Here is a 14,085-nt window from a genome sequence, read left to right on the forward strand (position 1 = left end):
GGCTGGCAGCTGTAGCTCTGGTTCAACCCCTAGCCTGAGAACTTCCAAATGCCACAGATGCAGAGGTTAAAAAAAAGTTTCTCCATTTGCTATCCCATGGCCTTGAATCTAGCTGCTCCTCTTACACTGGTTTCCTTTCTAAAGGCTGACAAATTGGCTGGATGGTCAGCTGGATTTTGGTGTGGGGCCACCCTCCTTGGTTTCACAGGCAGCAAGTGACAGGCATCAGAAATCCTGAAGAGCACAGGGTTCTCAAATGGGGTGGAGAGTCATGATATAGTCATTGTCTGGAAATAATGAGACTCATTTTGAAATCAAAGCGTGGTCTTATGTTCTTCCATGCACATAGTAGAGTTCATGAATTTTTTTGTTGTTTTTTTTTTGGGGGGGCCACACCTGAGGCATATGGAGGCTCCCCGGTCTAATCACAGCTACAGCTGCCAGCCTATGCCATAGACACAGCAATGCCAGATCCGACCCAAGTCTGCAACCTACACCAGAGATCATAGCAATGCCAGATCCTTGACCCCCTGAACAAGGCCAGGGTTTGAACCTACAACCTCATGGTTCTTAGTCGGATTCATTTCTGCTGCGCCACAATGCCATTTTCATGAATTTTTATCCTAATTTTGCAATTTGGAAAATTTTGGTTGACTTCCCCTCCTGGGGGAATCATGGGCACATGTGACCCTCCCTGTGTCCATCCCTGTGGCCACAACAGAGATGCTGTCTGTTTTGTTCATTTCTAGACCCCTGGCAACTAGGACAGGAAAGGAGCCCAATAAACAGCTGTCGAATTGCATGCTCAAAACATAAATATTCCTCAGCAGAGATAATGCACTGGGATACTTGGACTATTCCACCCAGCTCCTTGGGAAAGTCATTAGTAAATCTTGGGAAGAAATGAAAATGGTACCATATGTCAAAACCTACTATAAGTTGTAAGAAGGGGAAAATGACATGTTTTTATTCTATTTTATTATTCTATCCCATAGAGTGACAGTGGTCAGCCTGTTACCTATCCTGGCATCCAAATCAGAGATCACATTTTCCCTGCACTCAGGGAGGTAATTGAGCATTCTATTTTATGTCACCTTGCGACACAAATTGAGACTACACAGAGGTGACAATTTGGTAACATCTATCAAACTTACAAATGCCCAGCCTGGCTGACCTGAGAATTTGAATTTTAGGTTTATCCTCATGATATTTTAATATGCAAAAGCAATTTACAAGATATGTTATTGTAGCTTTGTTTGTAATAGTACAAGGCTAGACAAAAATATAGATATGTCTTTAAACAGGGCAATAGCTAAGTCAATGATGGTCCGTCTCTATTCCTTTTTTTAAGGAAAAAGCATTTAATGGTCCACAAGGAAGTGATCTCCAAGATACTAACTGAAAAGAGGCCAAGTGGAGAGCCGTATGTATAGTATGTTACCATTTGTATGCAAAGGGAAATAGTGTGTGTGTTGCTTGAAGTTACCTAGAATATCCCTAGAAGAATAATCAAGAGATGGGGACTGAACAAAGAACTGAGTGGCTGCTCCCTTCCCACAGGCACAGGAAGCAAACTTTTCATGACGTACTTTTGAATTTTGAACTTTGTGAACAAATGACCTATTCAACAAATAAAAATTAAAATGACTAATTAGTTTCATCTCGTGGTCGTCTATATAGTCTTTAACATATGTCTGCCTTGATCTCTCTGGTTGATTGTCCTCCAGATAGGAAAGAAGGCCAACTCTTGTTTTTGCAATTCCAACAAGAAAAAAAAATGAACTCACCTGCAGGTTTCAGGCAGTGGCTAAAAGTACCATGCTGGGGATGTCCTGGAGAAGCTCTGCTACTCAGTAAGGAAGCTCCTTGCTCTCCTATTATCTGTGGTTCAGAGTCCTAGATTCTCTGTGACCAAGGGAAGCAGAAAAGTACCATCAGGAGCCTGTGTGCCCACATTCTGATGCTGTGATGCTCAAAGTTGAGGTAGGGGTACTTGTCTTCATTTAAAATTGGAAGAGGTTTCTTGCCCCTCTTACTTCTCTGGTGAGCAGTTAAGGAGCAGATGTATTATTGTAAATGTGTGTAGTGTGTGTGTGTGTGTGTGTGAGTGCGTGCACATGCACACGCACACACTACGAGGTACAGAGTGGTCTCTATTCAGGGAAAAGCGTCACAATAAAGAACTGTGTATAGAGTACGCTACCACTTGTGTAAAAAATAGAAGAGAAAAAGAGGTTAAGGACACACTTCATGTTTTCAAATGATATTTCTGGAATTCACAAGAAATTGTAACTATAGTTGCTTCTAGGGGAAGGTCCGTTGTACCAGGGAAACTAACTTTCAATCAATACTCTTTGTACTATTTGAATTTTATTTTAAGCCTATGGTATATAGCACCTATTCAAAATATGTTTTAAATAAAAGAGAATCCAGTTTATATGATTCAGTTTCTTTCTTTCTCTTCTTCTTCCTCCTCTTTCTCCTCCTCCTTCCCACCTCCTCTCCTTCCCCCTCTCCTTTTTCTGAAAGAAACTGTAAATTATTGCCTAAACAGAACAGCTTCTTTGCTCACATTTAGCCTTAGAGTCAACATGGACCCTTTTTGTTGTTGTTGTTGGAAACAGGGAAAGAAAAAGGAAATTGAATGTTTAAAACTCAGTCTTATAAAATCACAGAATTGCTGCCCTGGTCTCAGGAATGTTCTATTCGCACTTGGATCATTCTCCTTTGAGCCAATCCAAGTCACAGACAGATGGGTCAGCGCTTCCTGCCCTTCTGAATCCAGGCAAATAAGCCAGTCTTTCTTACTACACCTACAGGAAGGGAACAGCTCCTCCACAGAGATCCAGCATCTGGCAGAGAGCCCAGCAGGGCCCAGGAGGGGAGCTCCCCTTCCCAGATCTGTCAGGAAGGAGCCCTGATTCCATGGTCCCCCCCACACACACTACTAGGGCACACACAGTAGGAGCCTGTTTTCAGGGGGTTTGGCTCTGACCAGCTTCTCAGGGCTGAACATGAAACTAACAGTACTAATAGCCTGAGCCTAGCCAGAACATGGATTGGGACTTAAACCCATGTGCCGGGACTTGAACCTGGCAAAACCCAGTTTGGGACTTAAACCCATGGTTTTAAATTAGAATCACTCACCCTGTGTCTGGACTCACTGAGGGTCAGGTTCTTTATGCCTCCGTGCTCAGAAGGAATTCAGTGAGAGACAAAGTGATAGGCAAGAAACAGATTTATTAAGATAGGACATTTGTGAGAGATGCAAGCAGGCAGGCAAGGAAGCTCTGCCCTGAGGAGCCGGTGGGCTATAGTTTTATCATTCAAGGGGAGTAGGGGTTGGAAAGGCCCCCCTCTTCCTTTCTGGGAATAGTAGCTTCTCCTTAGTACCCAGTAAGGTGTGTATTCAAATCAGCCAAAGGGTAGTCCTCAAAATCTAGCTCTCAGTTGGTCTGAATCTGAATGCACGCCTCACCCCATCCCCCACCCAAGGACCTAAGGCAATTCTTGCACCTCCACTAGTCAAGCAAGCCTGCCTTGTTCTGATGGCTTTCTCGAACTTACAGTGGTCTCCCAACATCCCCCAGGTTTCCTTCTTTATCCATGATCCCCTATTGGGACTTCTACAACCACCTGTGCCTATTCCATCGCTATCAGGTAGCCAGAAGAGAGACGGACCCAAAAGGGATAGACTGGTACAGACCTATACTTCTAAAGGGGTCAGGTGGATCTTGTACTGATGTGGAAAGAGGTCCAAGAGATGCTAAGAAATGAAAGAGGCAGGTTACAAAGCCTATATATAGAGTCTGAAAGGACTTTACCGAAATCTTTGACAGTGACCTGTTGGGGGTGGGGTGGGGAAGGGAGTTGGACTAAAGGTGACTTTTGCTTTCTGTATTATTTCAAGGGTTTTTTGTTTGTTCACAATTTTTCATGCATCTTTTTTTCTCAAATGCTTTTTGAATTTTATTTGACAGGTGGTCAAAGGAAGGGAGCAGGCACGATTCAAATTCAGAGGAGGGGTTGTGGATCTCCAGGAAGTAGCCTTGTCAACCCCAGAAAGGGTCTATGTCTGGACCTGGAAGTCCCAAGGTCTCTGGGGGAAGGAGTATACCTAAGAATGAGCCCTCAAAAGATGGAAACTGCCTCTCAAACCCCAACGTGCCCATGAATCACCTGGGGACCTTGGTTAGTTTAGATTCTGTCTCACTGGGTCTGGATGGGCCTGCCATTCTGTGTTTCTAATGAGCTTCCCCTATCTCATCCCTCAAGGCTGATGCTGTGGGTCCCAGACCAGAAGGGTCTGGAGACAGGTGGGGAGCGCTCAAGGAGGAGGCATGAGACACGGGGGCACAGGGCGGGAGTGTAATATCCTCTATATGCATTCGAAGGGGATGAAAAAGAAGGACAAAGGAGGTGGGAGGGACTCTTAGAATGGAGAGGAAGAGAGCAGAAAAGGAAAGAGGAGAGGGAGAAGCAAGAGAACCTGCCCAGCTCCTGTCTTTCCCACCACCTTCTCTAAGCTCAAGGCCAAGGTCAGGCTCACAGGGCAAAAAGCCCGGGGCTCTCCCTGGGCTTTGCCCGCTGGTTCCCACCCAGCGGAAGCTTCGTGCAACCAGCCTTGCGCGTTGGTGGTTGTGGTGCCCAGGCTTCAAGAGTTCCAGTTTCCTGGTGGGTTTGGCTATTTCCCGCAGGGGGGGGGGGGGCGCTTGGGCCCAGGAGCCTTGATGGGTAGCCCCCCACCATCATCCCCACCGGCTGCGCTTTGGGGGAGGGTCCCTGGCCGAGCCATCTCCCCCTAGATCCTGGTCCAGCTGGGCAACTCCCACCTGGCGCTCCTCTCCCTTCCCTGTCCTGGACCCGCACAGCTGGAGCCCATCTCCAGCCCTGCAAGTTATAAGATGACCTGTCTGCCTTGAAGAAGGTGGGGGACTGCCCATCACCCTCCCCCTGCATGATAGGAGTGAGCAATGTAATCCTCATCAGGCAGGTTTGAATCTGGTGTAATAAGGGGGAAGTCTTGTACCTCTGATGCTGAGTTTTGGCTTTTGTGGCCTGCAGAAACACCAATGAAATTCTTTGGATGTGACTCTCTTACCACTGACCCTTGCTTCGATTTATTCCGCCCTTCTAGGGTCCCAGGGATGCAAAGCAAGAGCAGCGAGGACCCTCAGGGACCACCCCTGCAGGGAGGGAGCCAGACCCTCCTAACAGAGCAGGCTGGAAAGCGCTCGGGGTACCACGGAAGCTCAAGAAGAGGGTGATCCCTTGAAAGGCTCCTGGTGAAGGACAGGGCTGGATGGGAGGAAGGGGGGAGGTGGAGAGGCACAGGAAGAAGCTGGGGTAGTGCAGAGCCCACCAGGTGCTCTGAGAAAGGATGAGAAGGAGGGAGAGAGGATGAGCAGCCGGCAGAGGTCAGGTCCAGACTCTGCAGTTGGAGTTAAGGCTCTAGACTTGATCCTGAAGGTGATGGGGTGACGTCATGCTGCTGTATTTTCCAATATCGCAAGGCGAGCCATCTGCTTGGAGCAGAGTGACAGGTAATCACGGAGGTGAGAGGCTCCTCGCCCTCCTTGCAGGCAGCTTCCCAGCACATCCGCTCCTAAGCTGTCCCTGATTCAGGCAGCACACACAAGACCCATCTCCAGAAACTGGTGGTGCAGATGTGTGTCACCTGCAGCCTGGAAGAAACTCTCCCCAGCTCAGAAGCTGTGTCCCCTTCTGGAAGGTCTTAGCCCCAGAAAGGTTTGGGGGCTTTCTGGTCCCCTGTGTCTGCTCCACCCTATACCCCAATGGAGCCCACCCCACCTCAGGATACACTTCTGGATTCATCACTCTGTGCACCCTTATCCCATGGGTTAATCTCATTGGAGGGGAGAGTGTAGGGACCTCAAGAATGGGGGAAGAGAGTGAGCAGAGGTGTAAGACTAAGCCACCCAGGCCCCTGGGACTTAGGGTTCAATGAGCTGGAGGTTGAACTCAGCCCAGGGAACCTTCGGTCTTCAGTAGCTTCATCTGTAAAATGGGAACAACAGGCCTTCCTCTTAACAAAAAAGGGCTATTGGTGAGATAATGGTTTGTAAACTGAGGTCTATAAAAGTTAGTTTCAGGTCACTGGCAGGCCCATCCCAAGGTCGTTCCACTGCAACCTTGGGGGGCATGTTAACTGCAATGGCAGGGATGCTTAGGAGCAGGGGACAGTCGTGGGCTTGATGGAGGGGGGTGATCCAGATAGAGGGATTGACTGAAGGGAAGGGGCTATGGGTTTGGGGGTTTGTTTGGGTGCTTTTTTGTTTGTTGTTTCCCTCTAGCTTCCAGGGTACAGCACTCAGCTCAAGCTCCCGGACATTCTTCTGGAATTCTCCCCAGGCCCACCCTCTGTGGACACCCAAGCCTGAGCCAGGCCAGGGCAGGGGGTCCTCTGTTCTCAAAGCCTCACAGTCATCCAAACAGCTGGAGTTTTATTCACAGGATGGAAAAATTACAAAGGGAGGATGTTATTCAACCTTCTCACCTTCTCAAATCTCACAGCGCACACACATTAGAGGCCACAGGGAGTTTCCAGAAGCCCCTTTTAGGAACAAGAATCTGAGACTGAAAGTAGACAACCCGACCTGAGATCCCTAAGTTTCTGGTGCCCACCCCTCGGCTACTTCCATTGAGATTCTGCCTCTCCTGGACCCGCCCCTCTGCTCAGAGGACCTTGAACAAATGCCCACGCCCCTCTGAGCATCAAGTCTGCCACCTGGAAAATGGGAAGAACTAATATCTCGCTGCTACTGCCAGTGAGCTGTTAAGTGAGATGAAATCTGTCAAGACCAAGTGCCTGGCACAGCTTAGGCCACCTCCAAGTGGTCATTAGGGGGCAGTCACTTCCCCTGTCATTCTAAAAGCCCCCATAAGGACAGCAATCTAGATTACAGACCTCTTGGTTTATTGTGTAAACCAAAGAAATACACACACACACACACACACACACACACACACACACACACACACACACACCGGGACCACATTTACAAGAACTTTACCGATTGGGTTTCACACCAGCCCGTGTGTACATTTGCAGGTGTGTGCCTTCCAAAGTATTTACCGAGCACCCTCCACTGTGCTAGGTGCCACGGAGGGAGGCAGGGATGGCCCTGGTAGACTCTGGAAGGCGAGTCTCTCCCAAGGACGACAGAAAGTATTTGTTTGCAGAGTTCTGCTTTCCAAGAGGTCTTATAGCTCACATTTGGGCGCCAAACGCTGGCACTCGGCATTCCCTCTGGTTTCCGGATCGGGAGCGCTGGCCGAAATGCTTTTTTCTTTTCTTTCCGGGAGCCTCGCCTCCCCACTGCCAGCCCCGGCCCGCCCTGCGCAAGGACGCCGCTCTCCTTGGCAGCTGGGCCGAGACTCTGCCTGAATGTGCGCAGGAACTCGGAGATGGGAAAGACCCGAATGGGAAAGAAAGGCCCGGGAGGAACCCGGGAAACAGTGGGAGGTCTGAGCCTTTGGAGCCCCGCGCAAGCCCTCCCCGGCCGGTTTGGCACAAGCTCCACCCGGGCTGCCAGGCGGCTGAGCAAAGGCCGGCCCCGACACGCACCCGGCCTTTTGTGGGAGGGAAACACAAAGAAGAGGGAAAAACACGTCTTCCGTTTTGACGGAGGAGGCCGGCAGCTCCAGGACGTCTGGGCCAGCCAGGAACTCCCGGGGCCGAGCCCATTAGCCTCGGCGAGTGAGCACTCAATTTCGCGGGAAGAGGATGTGGCCCAGCAGCGCGCGCGCGCGCGGGTGGGAACCGTGGTGCAGGGGACACTCCCAGGGCGCGCACACCAGGCGCCGGGCGCAAGGCCTGGACAAGTGCCAGGATGCCTCTAGGACCCACCTGAGGGCAAGCGCCAGTGGCCAAGCTCCAGTTCCCGATTATTCCTGGAGGGGGTAGGAGGAGTCTGAGACGCCGCGAGAAGTGTACAGCGACCAACTTGTCCCTGGGCTAAAGAAACCCAGGGGACACACACCACTCCCACCTCCTCCGGAGCAACTCCGATGACGGGAGGATGTTGGAGAAGGACACTCCTGGAGAAAGGGCCCGCAGCTTTGAGCTGCCAGCCTGAGCTCCGGGAGCGGGGAGTGAGGACCGCGAGGTGCCGCTGCGCTGCCCGCGAACGGCCACCAGCGCCTCGGCTCGGTGGCACGGAGCTGGGACCCGGAGCGTCCTGATGGGCGTCCACGCAGGAACTTGGCGAGTTAGCCAGCTCTCCTGCTTCCGGACTCTGCCTTCCCAGGCTCTAAACTCGAGCAGTGCCTGAAGGGGCCCGTCAATCTTCGACCCTGCTTTTGACTCCAGTCTCTGCTGCAAGCGCGTAAAGAACCGCGCACCCTCGCAGACCGCTGGACGAGGGACAGTCGCCGGTGGCAAGCAGCAAAAGAAGGAACCGGGGCTACGGGACACGTGCCGCCCGCTGGTCTAACCTCGGCGGCCGCGACCCAGGCGCGCACGCATTGCGCCTGCTGGTGTTTATTAGACACACAGGCGTGCTCGCAAGTCCACAGCCGGGCTGATGCTCACAGCTCACACCCCCACGAATGTCCTCACTGCCAGTGGCCCGGAAAGCCCAAAGGAATGATCCTCAAATACCCGAGCTCTTCCTGCTCCCCACCCCCGCTCCCGGCGTTCTTCCAAGTGACAGATTCGCCTAATTGAACGGTTGTGGGTCATCTTCTGTAACCGTTGGACGACACATCTCCACGCTTCAGTTCTTCATGTTTTAAACACATATTTAACGGATGGCTGCAGAGCCAGCTGGGAAACACGCGGGTTGAAAAATAAAGCCCCAGAAGGCATGAGACTGGGGCAAAGGGGAGAGTCTGCTGGGTTTCCTGGTGTAGATGGGGCTGGAAGGCTTATCCAGGAAGTGAGAGCAATAACGCCGGTTTCTTTTCTGTGTTTGTTTATTTTGTAACTTTGCTACTTGAAGGCGAATTGCTTGCTAAATTTGCCTGGTTTTTAAAAGCCCTGCATACAAATTAAAAGTTCCCAAACAACGGAGGTAACGTGAGGACAGTAACAGTCCCTGAGAGGGAGAAATGGGACCCGTTTGTGTGTCTGCAGTATAAAGGGCTAGGGTCCAGAATCCGGAGAAGCAAACAAATAGGGAAAATCTTAGAGGTCAGGGAGATGTCAGCTGCCTCTGTTATAAAGGAACCGCCAACTCTCCCATCTGCAGTCCAGGCAAGGCTGAGCGGCAAACTGGTCAGCATTTTTCCCCTGGTAGGCTTGCTGCCCGATTTTCCCATCTTTAAAATGGGTGGGGGCATTAGCACCACGGAACCACCTCAGCTGGTCGCTTCTCTAGACCGGGTTTAATTCTTCGTGGTCAAGGTGTTCCGGGTTTGAGAGCCAGGCAGCGATTGGTAAATGCTGCAGCGAGTGGTCAGATCTCGCCCTCTGGCCTGCGGGTGTGGAGGTCTTTACCCAAGCTTGCGCCTTTTTTTGGGCAGATAAACCAGCCTGGCTCCCCTACCCCAGGGCGTGCTGACCACCTTAAAGATGGTGCAAAAAATACCCTCATCTAGTTCCCATGCTGTGAGGGGGTGCTTAACCCTGAGTTCGACTCTCGCCTTGTGTTGTTAGCATGGTTACTGCGCGGAAATACGGCTTCCCTGTGTCTATACCATAGTCAACTTTATAAAGAGTTGGGATTTCCTTCCAAACAGCATTCTGGAGTCAGTCCCCTCCTTCCGTGCCGGCTTGCTCCCTGGCGAGGCCCTTGCCCCCAGGTGGGGGCGCTACCGGCCGCCGGCCAAGCTGCGGCAGCCACCACCTCCCAGAAGCGCGCTTAGAGTACGAAGAAAGTAGGAGCTTTGTGTCTGGTTTATCCGGTACATTTGGGGTTCAAAATGTGCACGTGCTGCTGAAACCCACGAGATGGGAACAGGTGGCAAGAACGCAGAGAGAGAGTGAAGCAAAGCAAAGGAGGAGACTCCAGCCCCAGCTCCTGGGTCGCCTGGGTTGTCCTTACGGATCCCCAAGATCCGAACGCCATGGGTATCCGGTTAGTAAGTGTGCAGAGCCCCCAGCCCATCCCCTAGCCTGACGACAGGACCGTATTTTCCTGGACATTTGACAATATTCCCTCGCTCCCAACCGCGTTCGGCCCTCTGCACTTCCCCCGAGAGCCTGCCCTCCTCCTCCCCTTTGCCTCTCACACGCCCTCTCGGGGTCCTTCCTCCAGTCCCTCCCTAAGAATCTCCCGGCCGCCGGCGCCCATTGGCTGGGCGCTGGGAGGAGGCGTGTGCCGGGTCCGGCGAGTTTCATTGAGCGGAATCAGCCCGGATGACATCAGCTTCCCAGCCCCCCGGGCCGGCCCAGCTCATTGGCGCGGCGGCCCCTCCAGGACCCGCACATTGTTCCCCGCCCCCGCTTCGGCCACCGCCGCGGTCGCCGCCACCACCGGGCTATAAAAACCCGCCGAACCCGGAAAGGTGCGGATGCTGATCATAGACCAAGGCGACATCGGCGCCCGGGCCGGGTTCTCTGTTGCGGCTTTGGGGAACCAGCTTCTGTAATTGCATCCACAGTAAGTGCCCCCACCCCCACCCCCCAGCGACTCTAGGCTACATCCCGGGGACAGACACCCCTCACTTCGGCAGTGATCGGGAAGCTCCGTTAGAGGGGACCCGGATCCCGTTCCTGCCAGCCAGTTCTCCTGAGCGGCTTCGCTGCCCCGACCCTCCCCATACTCGCCGCAGCATCCCCTTCGCCCCAAAGCGAGAAATCAGGGCCAGCGACACTTGCTTCCTCTGCTCAAGTCCTTAGTCAGCTGGCGAGCCCCGCTCGGGTCCCCGACACAGCGCGTGGAATCCGAACCCCGCGCGGGCGCTGAGTGCCGGTCTCCGTGCGTGTGTTTGCTGCGCGGTGCTGATGGAGATAAAGTGGATGCGTTTGAGGAACCAAATACATAGTTCTCTTTTTTAGCCCACCCTTCCCAAGAAAAGCCCTCACTTGCCATTCGTTTATTCCAGCCCTGGAGATCCAGACTCCCCATTCCTAATAGAAGGCACAAAGCCTCTAAAATGCCACCCTCACAGAGAAGCATCCGATTCTCCCGGGATTAACAACCTGTGGATGAGAGCGGAGGGGAGGCGGCAGGGAGGGAAAGAGAGAGGTTACTTAAAAGTACCTGCATGGCTCAGGAAGGAAGAGAGATGGACCCGGAGAGACTGGCCACCTGCGCCTGCATCCCGCGCTGTGATGCAGGCGGGAATAGCGTTTCTTTCTTACTGACCTAGTGCCTCTCCATCTCAGTCTCGATTTCCGTCTCTCTGTCTCTCTCGCTTTTCTTCTCTTCGCCGTAGGCGTCCGTGGAAGCTCTGAGTGCCCAGGGAGGAAGGACCGCGTGAGAGCTGCGCCTATCCCTCGGGGCCATGGACTCGGACGCCAGCCTGGTGTCTAGCCGCCCGTCGTCGCCAGACCCCGATGACCTTTTTCTGCCAGCCCGGAGCAAGGGCAGCGGGGGCAGCGGCTTCACGGGGGGCACCGTGTCCTCGTCCACACCGAGCGACTGCCCGCCAGAGTTGAGCACCGAGCTGCGCGGCGCCATGGGAGCAGCGGGCGGGCACCCGGGGGACAAACTGGGCGGTGGCGGCTTCAAGTCATCTTCGTCCAGCACCTCGTCGTCCACGTCGTCAGCGGCTGCGTCGTCCACCAAGAAGGACAAGAAACAGATGACTGAACCCGAGCTGCAGCAGCTACGCCTCAAGATCAACAGCCGCGAGCGAAAGCGGATGCACGACCTCAACATCGCCATGGACGGGCTGCGCGAGGTCATGCCCTATGCGCACGGCCCGTCCGTGCGCAAGCTCTCCAAAATCGCCACGCTGCTGCTGGCGCGCAACTACATCCTCATGCTCACCAACTCGCTGGAGGAGATGAAGCGACTGGTGAGCGAGATCTACGGCGGCCACCACGCCGGCTTCCACCCATCGGCCTGCGGCGGCCTGGCGCACTCGGCGCCCCTGCCCGCGGCCACCGCGCACCCCGCGGCCGCCGCGCACGCAGCGCACCACCCGGCCGTGCACCACCCCATCTTGCCTCCGGCCGCGGCCGCCGCCGCTGCAGCTGCGGCCGCCGCTGCGGTGTCCAGCGCCTCCCTGCCCGGCTCCGGGTTGTCATCGGTCGGCTCGATTCGGCCCCCTCACGGCCTGCTCAAGTCTCCATCGGCGGCATCAGCAGCCCCGCTGGGGGGCGGGGGCGGCAGCAGCGGGGGCAGTGGAGGCTTCCAGCACTGGGGCGGCATGCCTTGCCCCTGCAGCATGTGCCAGGTGCCACCGCCGCACCACCACGTGTCGGCCATGGGCGCCGGCAGCCTGCCGCGCCTCACCTCCGACGCCAAGTGAGCTGGCCGCTGCAGGCGCGTTCTGGCGAGCGGGGTGGGGCGGGGGCCCGGAGGCTTCGGGGAAGCAAGGACTGGCCGGCTCTGGGTCCTGGGAGCTCAGTTCCTAAGAGGAGCGCAGCACCGTGGGCTGGGGGGTGGGGACAATGGCGAGGACTCCAGCACCCAGGAACCGAAGCAGTGGAGGCGCGCATCGAACGGTGGGGGAGTGAGAGGGGCATTTGCTCTGGGACCGGGTTCAACCCTCTCTGGCTTTAAACCGCGCCGCTCCGGTAAACACCGTTTTATAAGAAAGCACCGCTACCTGCACCCCTTCCTCCAACTCCCCCCACCCCTATGCCCCCGCAAAAAAAAGAGGTAATTCTAAAAACTGTGGTTTTCCTGCGAACTTGGCCGCCTTCGGCCCTGGGCAGCACTTCGTTATACCGGGGAGGAGGTGAGAGAGGAGAGCGCTGGGGACTTTCTCTCCCTTCTCTTTTCTTGGCGGGTCGGAGAATCTTGGGAGCCGAGCCGCACCCCAGAAGCGGCTAGTCCGGCTTCACCCTCAAGGGTGGTCCCTGGCCCAGGGCCAGGAGCCTCGAGTTAGTTTAGAAGCTGGTGTTTGGTACCAGAAGCACTTACGATCGAGTCCCATCTCCATATCTGGATAAACCCACAACTTTTTGAGAACTGTTGCCATTCCTCCTTGTGGCTCCTATTGGTTTGGGGGTTGTGGTTTTCTAATAAATCTATCGGTGTTCCTTTTTCAACAGTACCAGCAAGCTTTATAGATGGTCGGTCAGAATAGAACCACTTGTGAATTGGAATAACCTGAAACTGTTGACTTTGGGTGCCGATGTTTTTCTAGTTTCTTTAAAATAGACTCTCCCTTCCCCTCCCTATTCTTTCTATCTCTGAGCACAAAGTGATTTGGCTTCTTAGCTGATTGGGGGCAGTCATTTTGGTACCTGAGGGTTGGACAGAACTCAAAGGATGTTGCTGTGAAGATGGTTTGGGTTATTTGGGAGTTGTGTTGGCTTTTTAATGTTTTTCCTTTCTTGAATGTGTAAATATCATATCAATAATGAGGTAAGTGTGCGCTGCTAAGCTGTTTGCTCACGTGACTGCCAGCCCCACCGGAGTCTAAGCTGGGTTTCCTTTCTATCAGTTTCTTTTTGCCAGTTTAACACAAATGACAAACTCCTCCGTGTGCATCCTGCCCCCGTGCAAACCGCCTGGGCGCTACCAGTGTTGCGATATGGGCTTCACAGCATCTGCCACGTAACATTCCTCCTCTGATCACTGCCCCTTGCAGAGAGTGTATCATCTGTTTTATTTTTGTAAAAAGAAAAAAAAAGTGCTAAATAATATTTATTACTTGTTTGGTTGCAAAAATGAAATAAATGATCGAGTGGTGAGATTTTAAATAAAATGTAAAGTCAGGTGTTTTCCAGCCTTGTGGGTGAGAGGAGGTGCAGCGCTCCATCCATTGGGGCGGGTTTTGGGGACCGTTCTGCTGGTTTCATCCTGGAGAAAAAGAGGTCACTCTTTTTCTCTCCCCCTGACAAACATACATTCTCTTTAAAACACCTTCAGAGCACATCCTCCAGGTGCTTCTCACAACTCACTTGTTATTTTTATTTTCTGACGCCTTATCCGAAACTCCTTTTTCCTTCCCTCGAGGATTATGTTAATTGAAAGTGAAATTTTTCCTCTGTGTGCACAG

The 14,085-nt window shown here is 53.3% G+C and overlaps 1 protein-coding gene across 1 annotated transcript; it reads left to right on the plus strand.

The window, feature by feature from the left end:
* Window positions 1–10,474: 10,474 nt before the first annotated feature.
* On the plus strand, window positions 10,475–13,791 carry OLIG2 (oligodendrocyte transcription factor 2). Its single transcript, XM_003358929.5, has 2 exons — window positions 10,475–10,565; window positions 11,344–13,791. The coding sequence occupies exon 2, from the start codon at window positions 11,413–11,415 to the stop codon at window positions 12,382–12,384; it is 972 nt and encodes a 323-aa protein (XP_003358977.2). The 5' UTR covers window positions 10,475–10,565; window positions 11,344–11,412; the 3' UTR covers window positions 12,385–13,791.
* The last annotated feature ends 294 nt before the right edge of the window (window positions 13,792–14,085 follow it).

The sequence above is a fragment of the Sus scrofa genome, chromosome 13, assembly GCF_054392235.1.
Source record: "Sus scrofa isolate SSC_HxYL_T2T_F1_AM1 chromosome 13, Sscrofa_HxYL_maternal_Yorkshire_Landrace_v2.0, whole genome shotgun sequence".
NCBI classification, from domain to species: Eukaryota; Metazoa; Chordata; class Mammalia; order Artiodactyla; family Suidae; genus Sus; species Sus scrofa.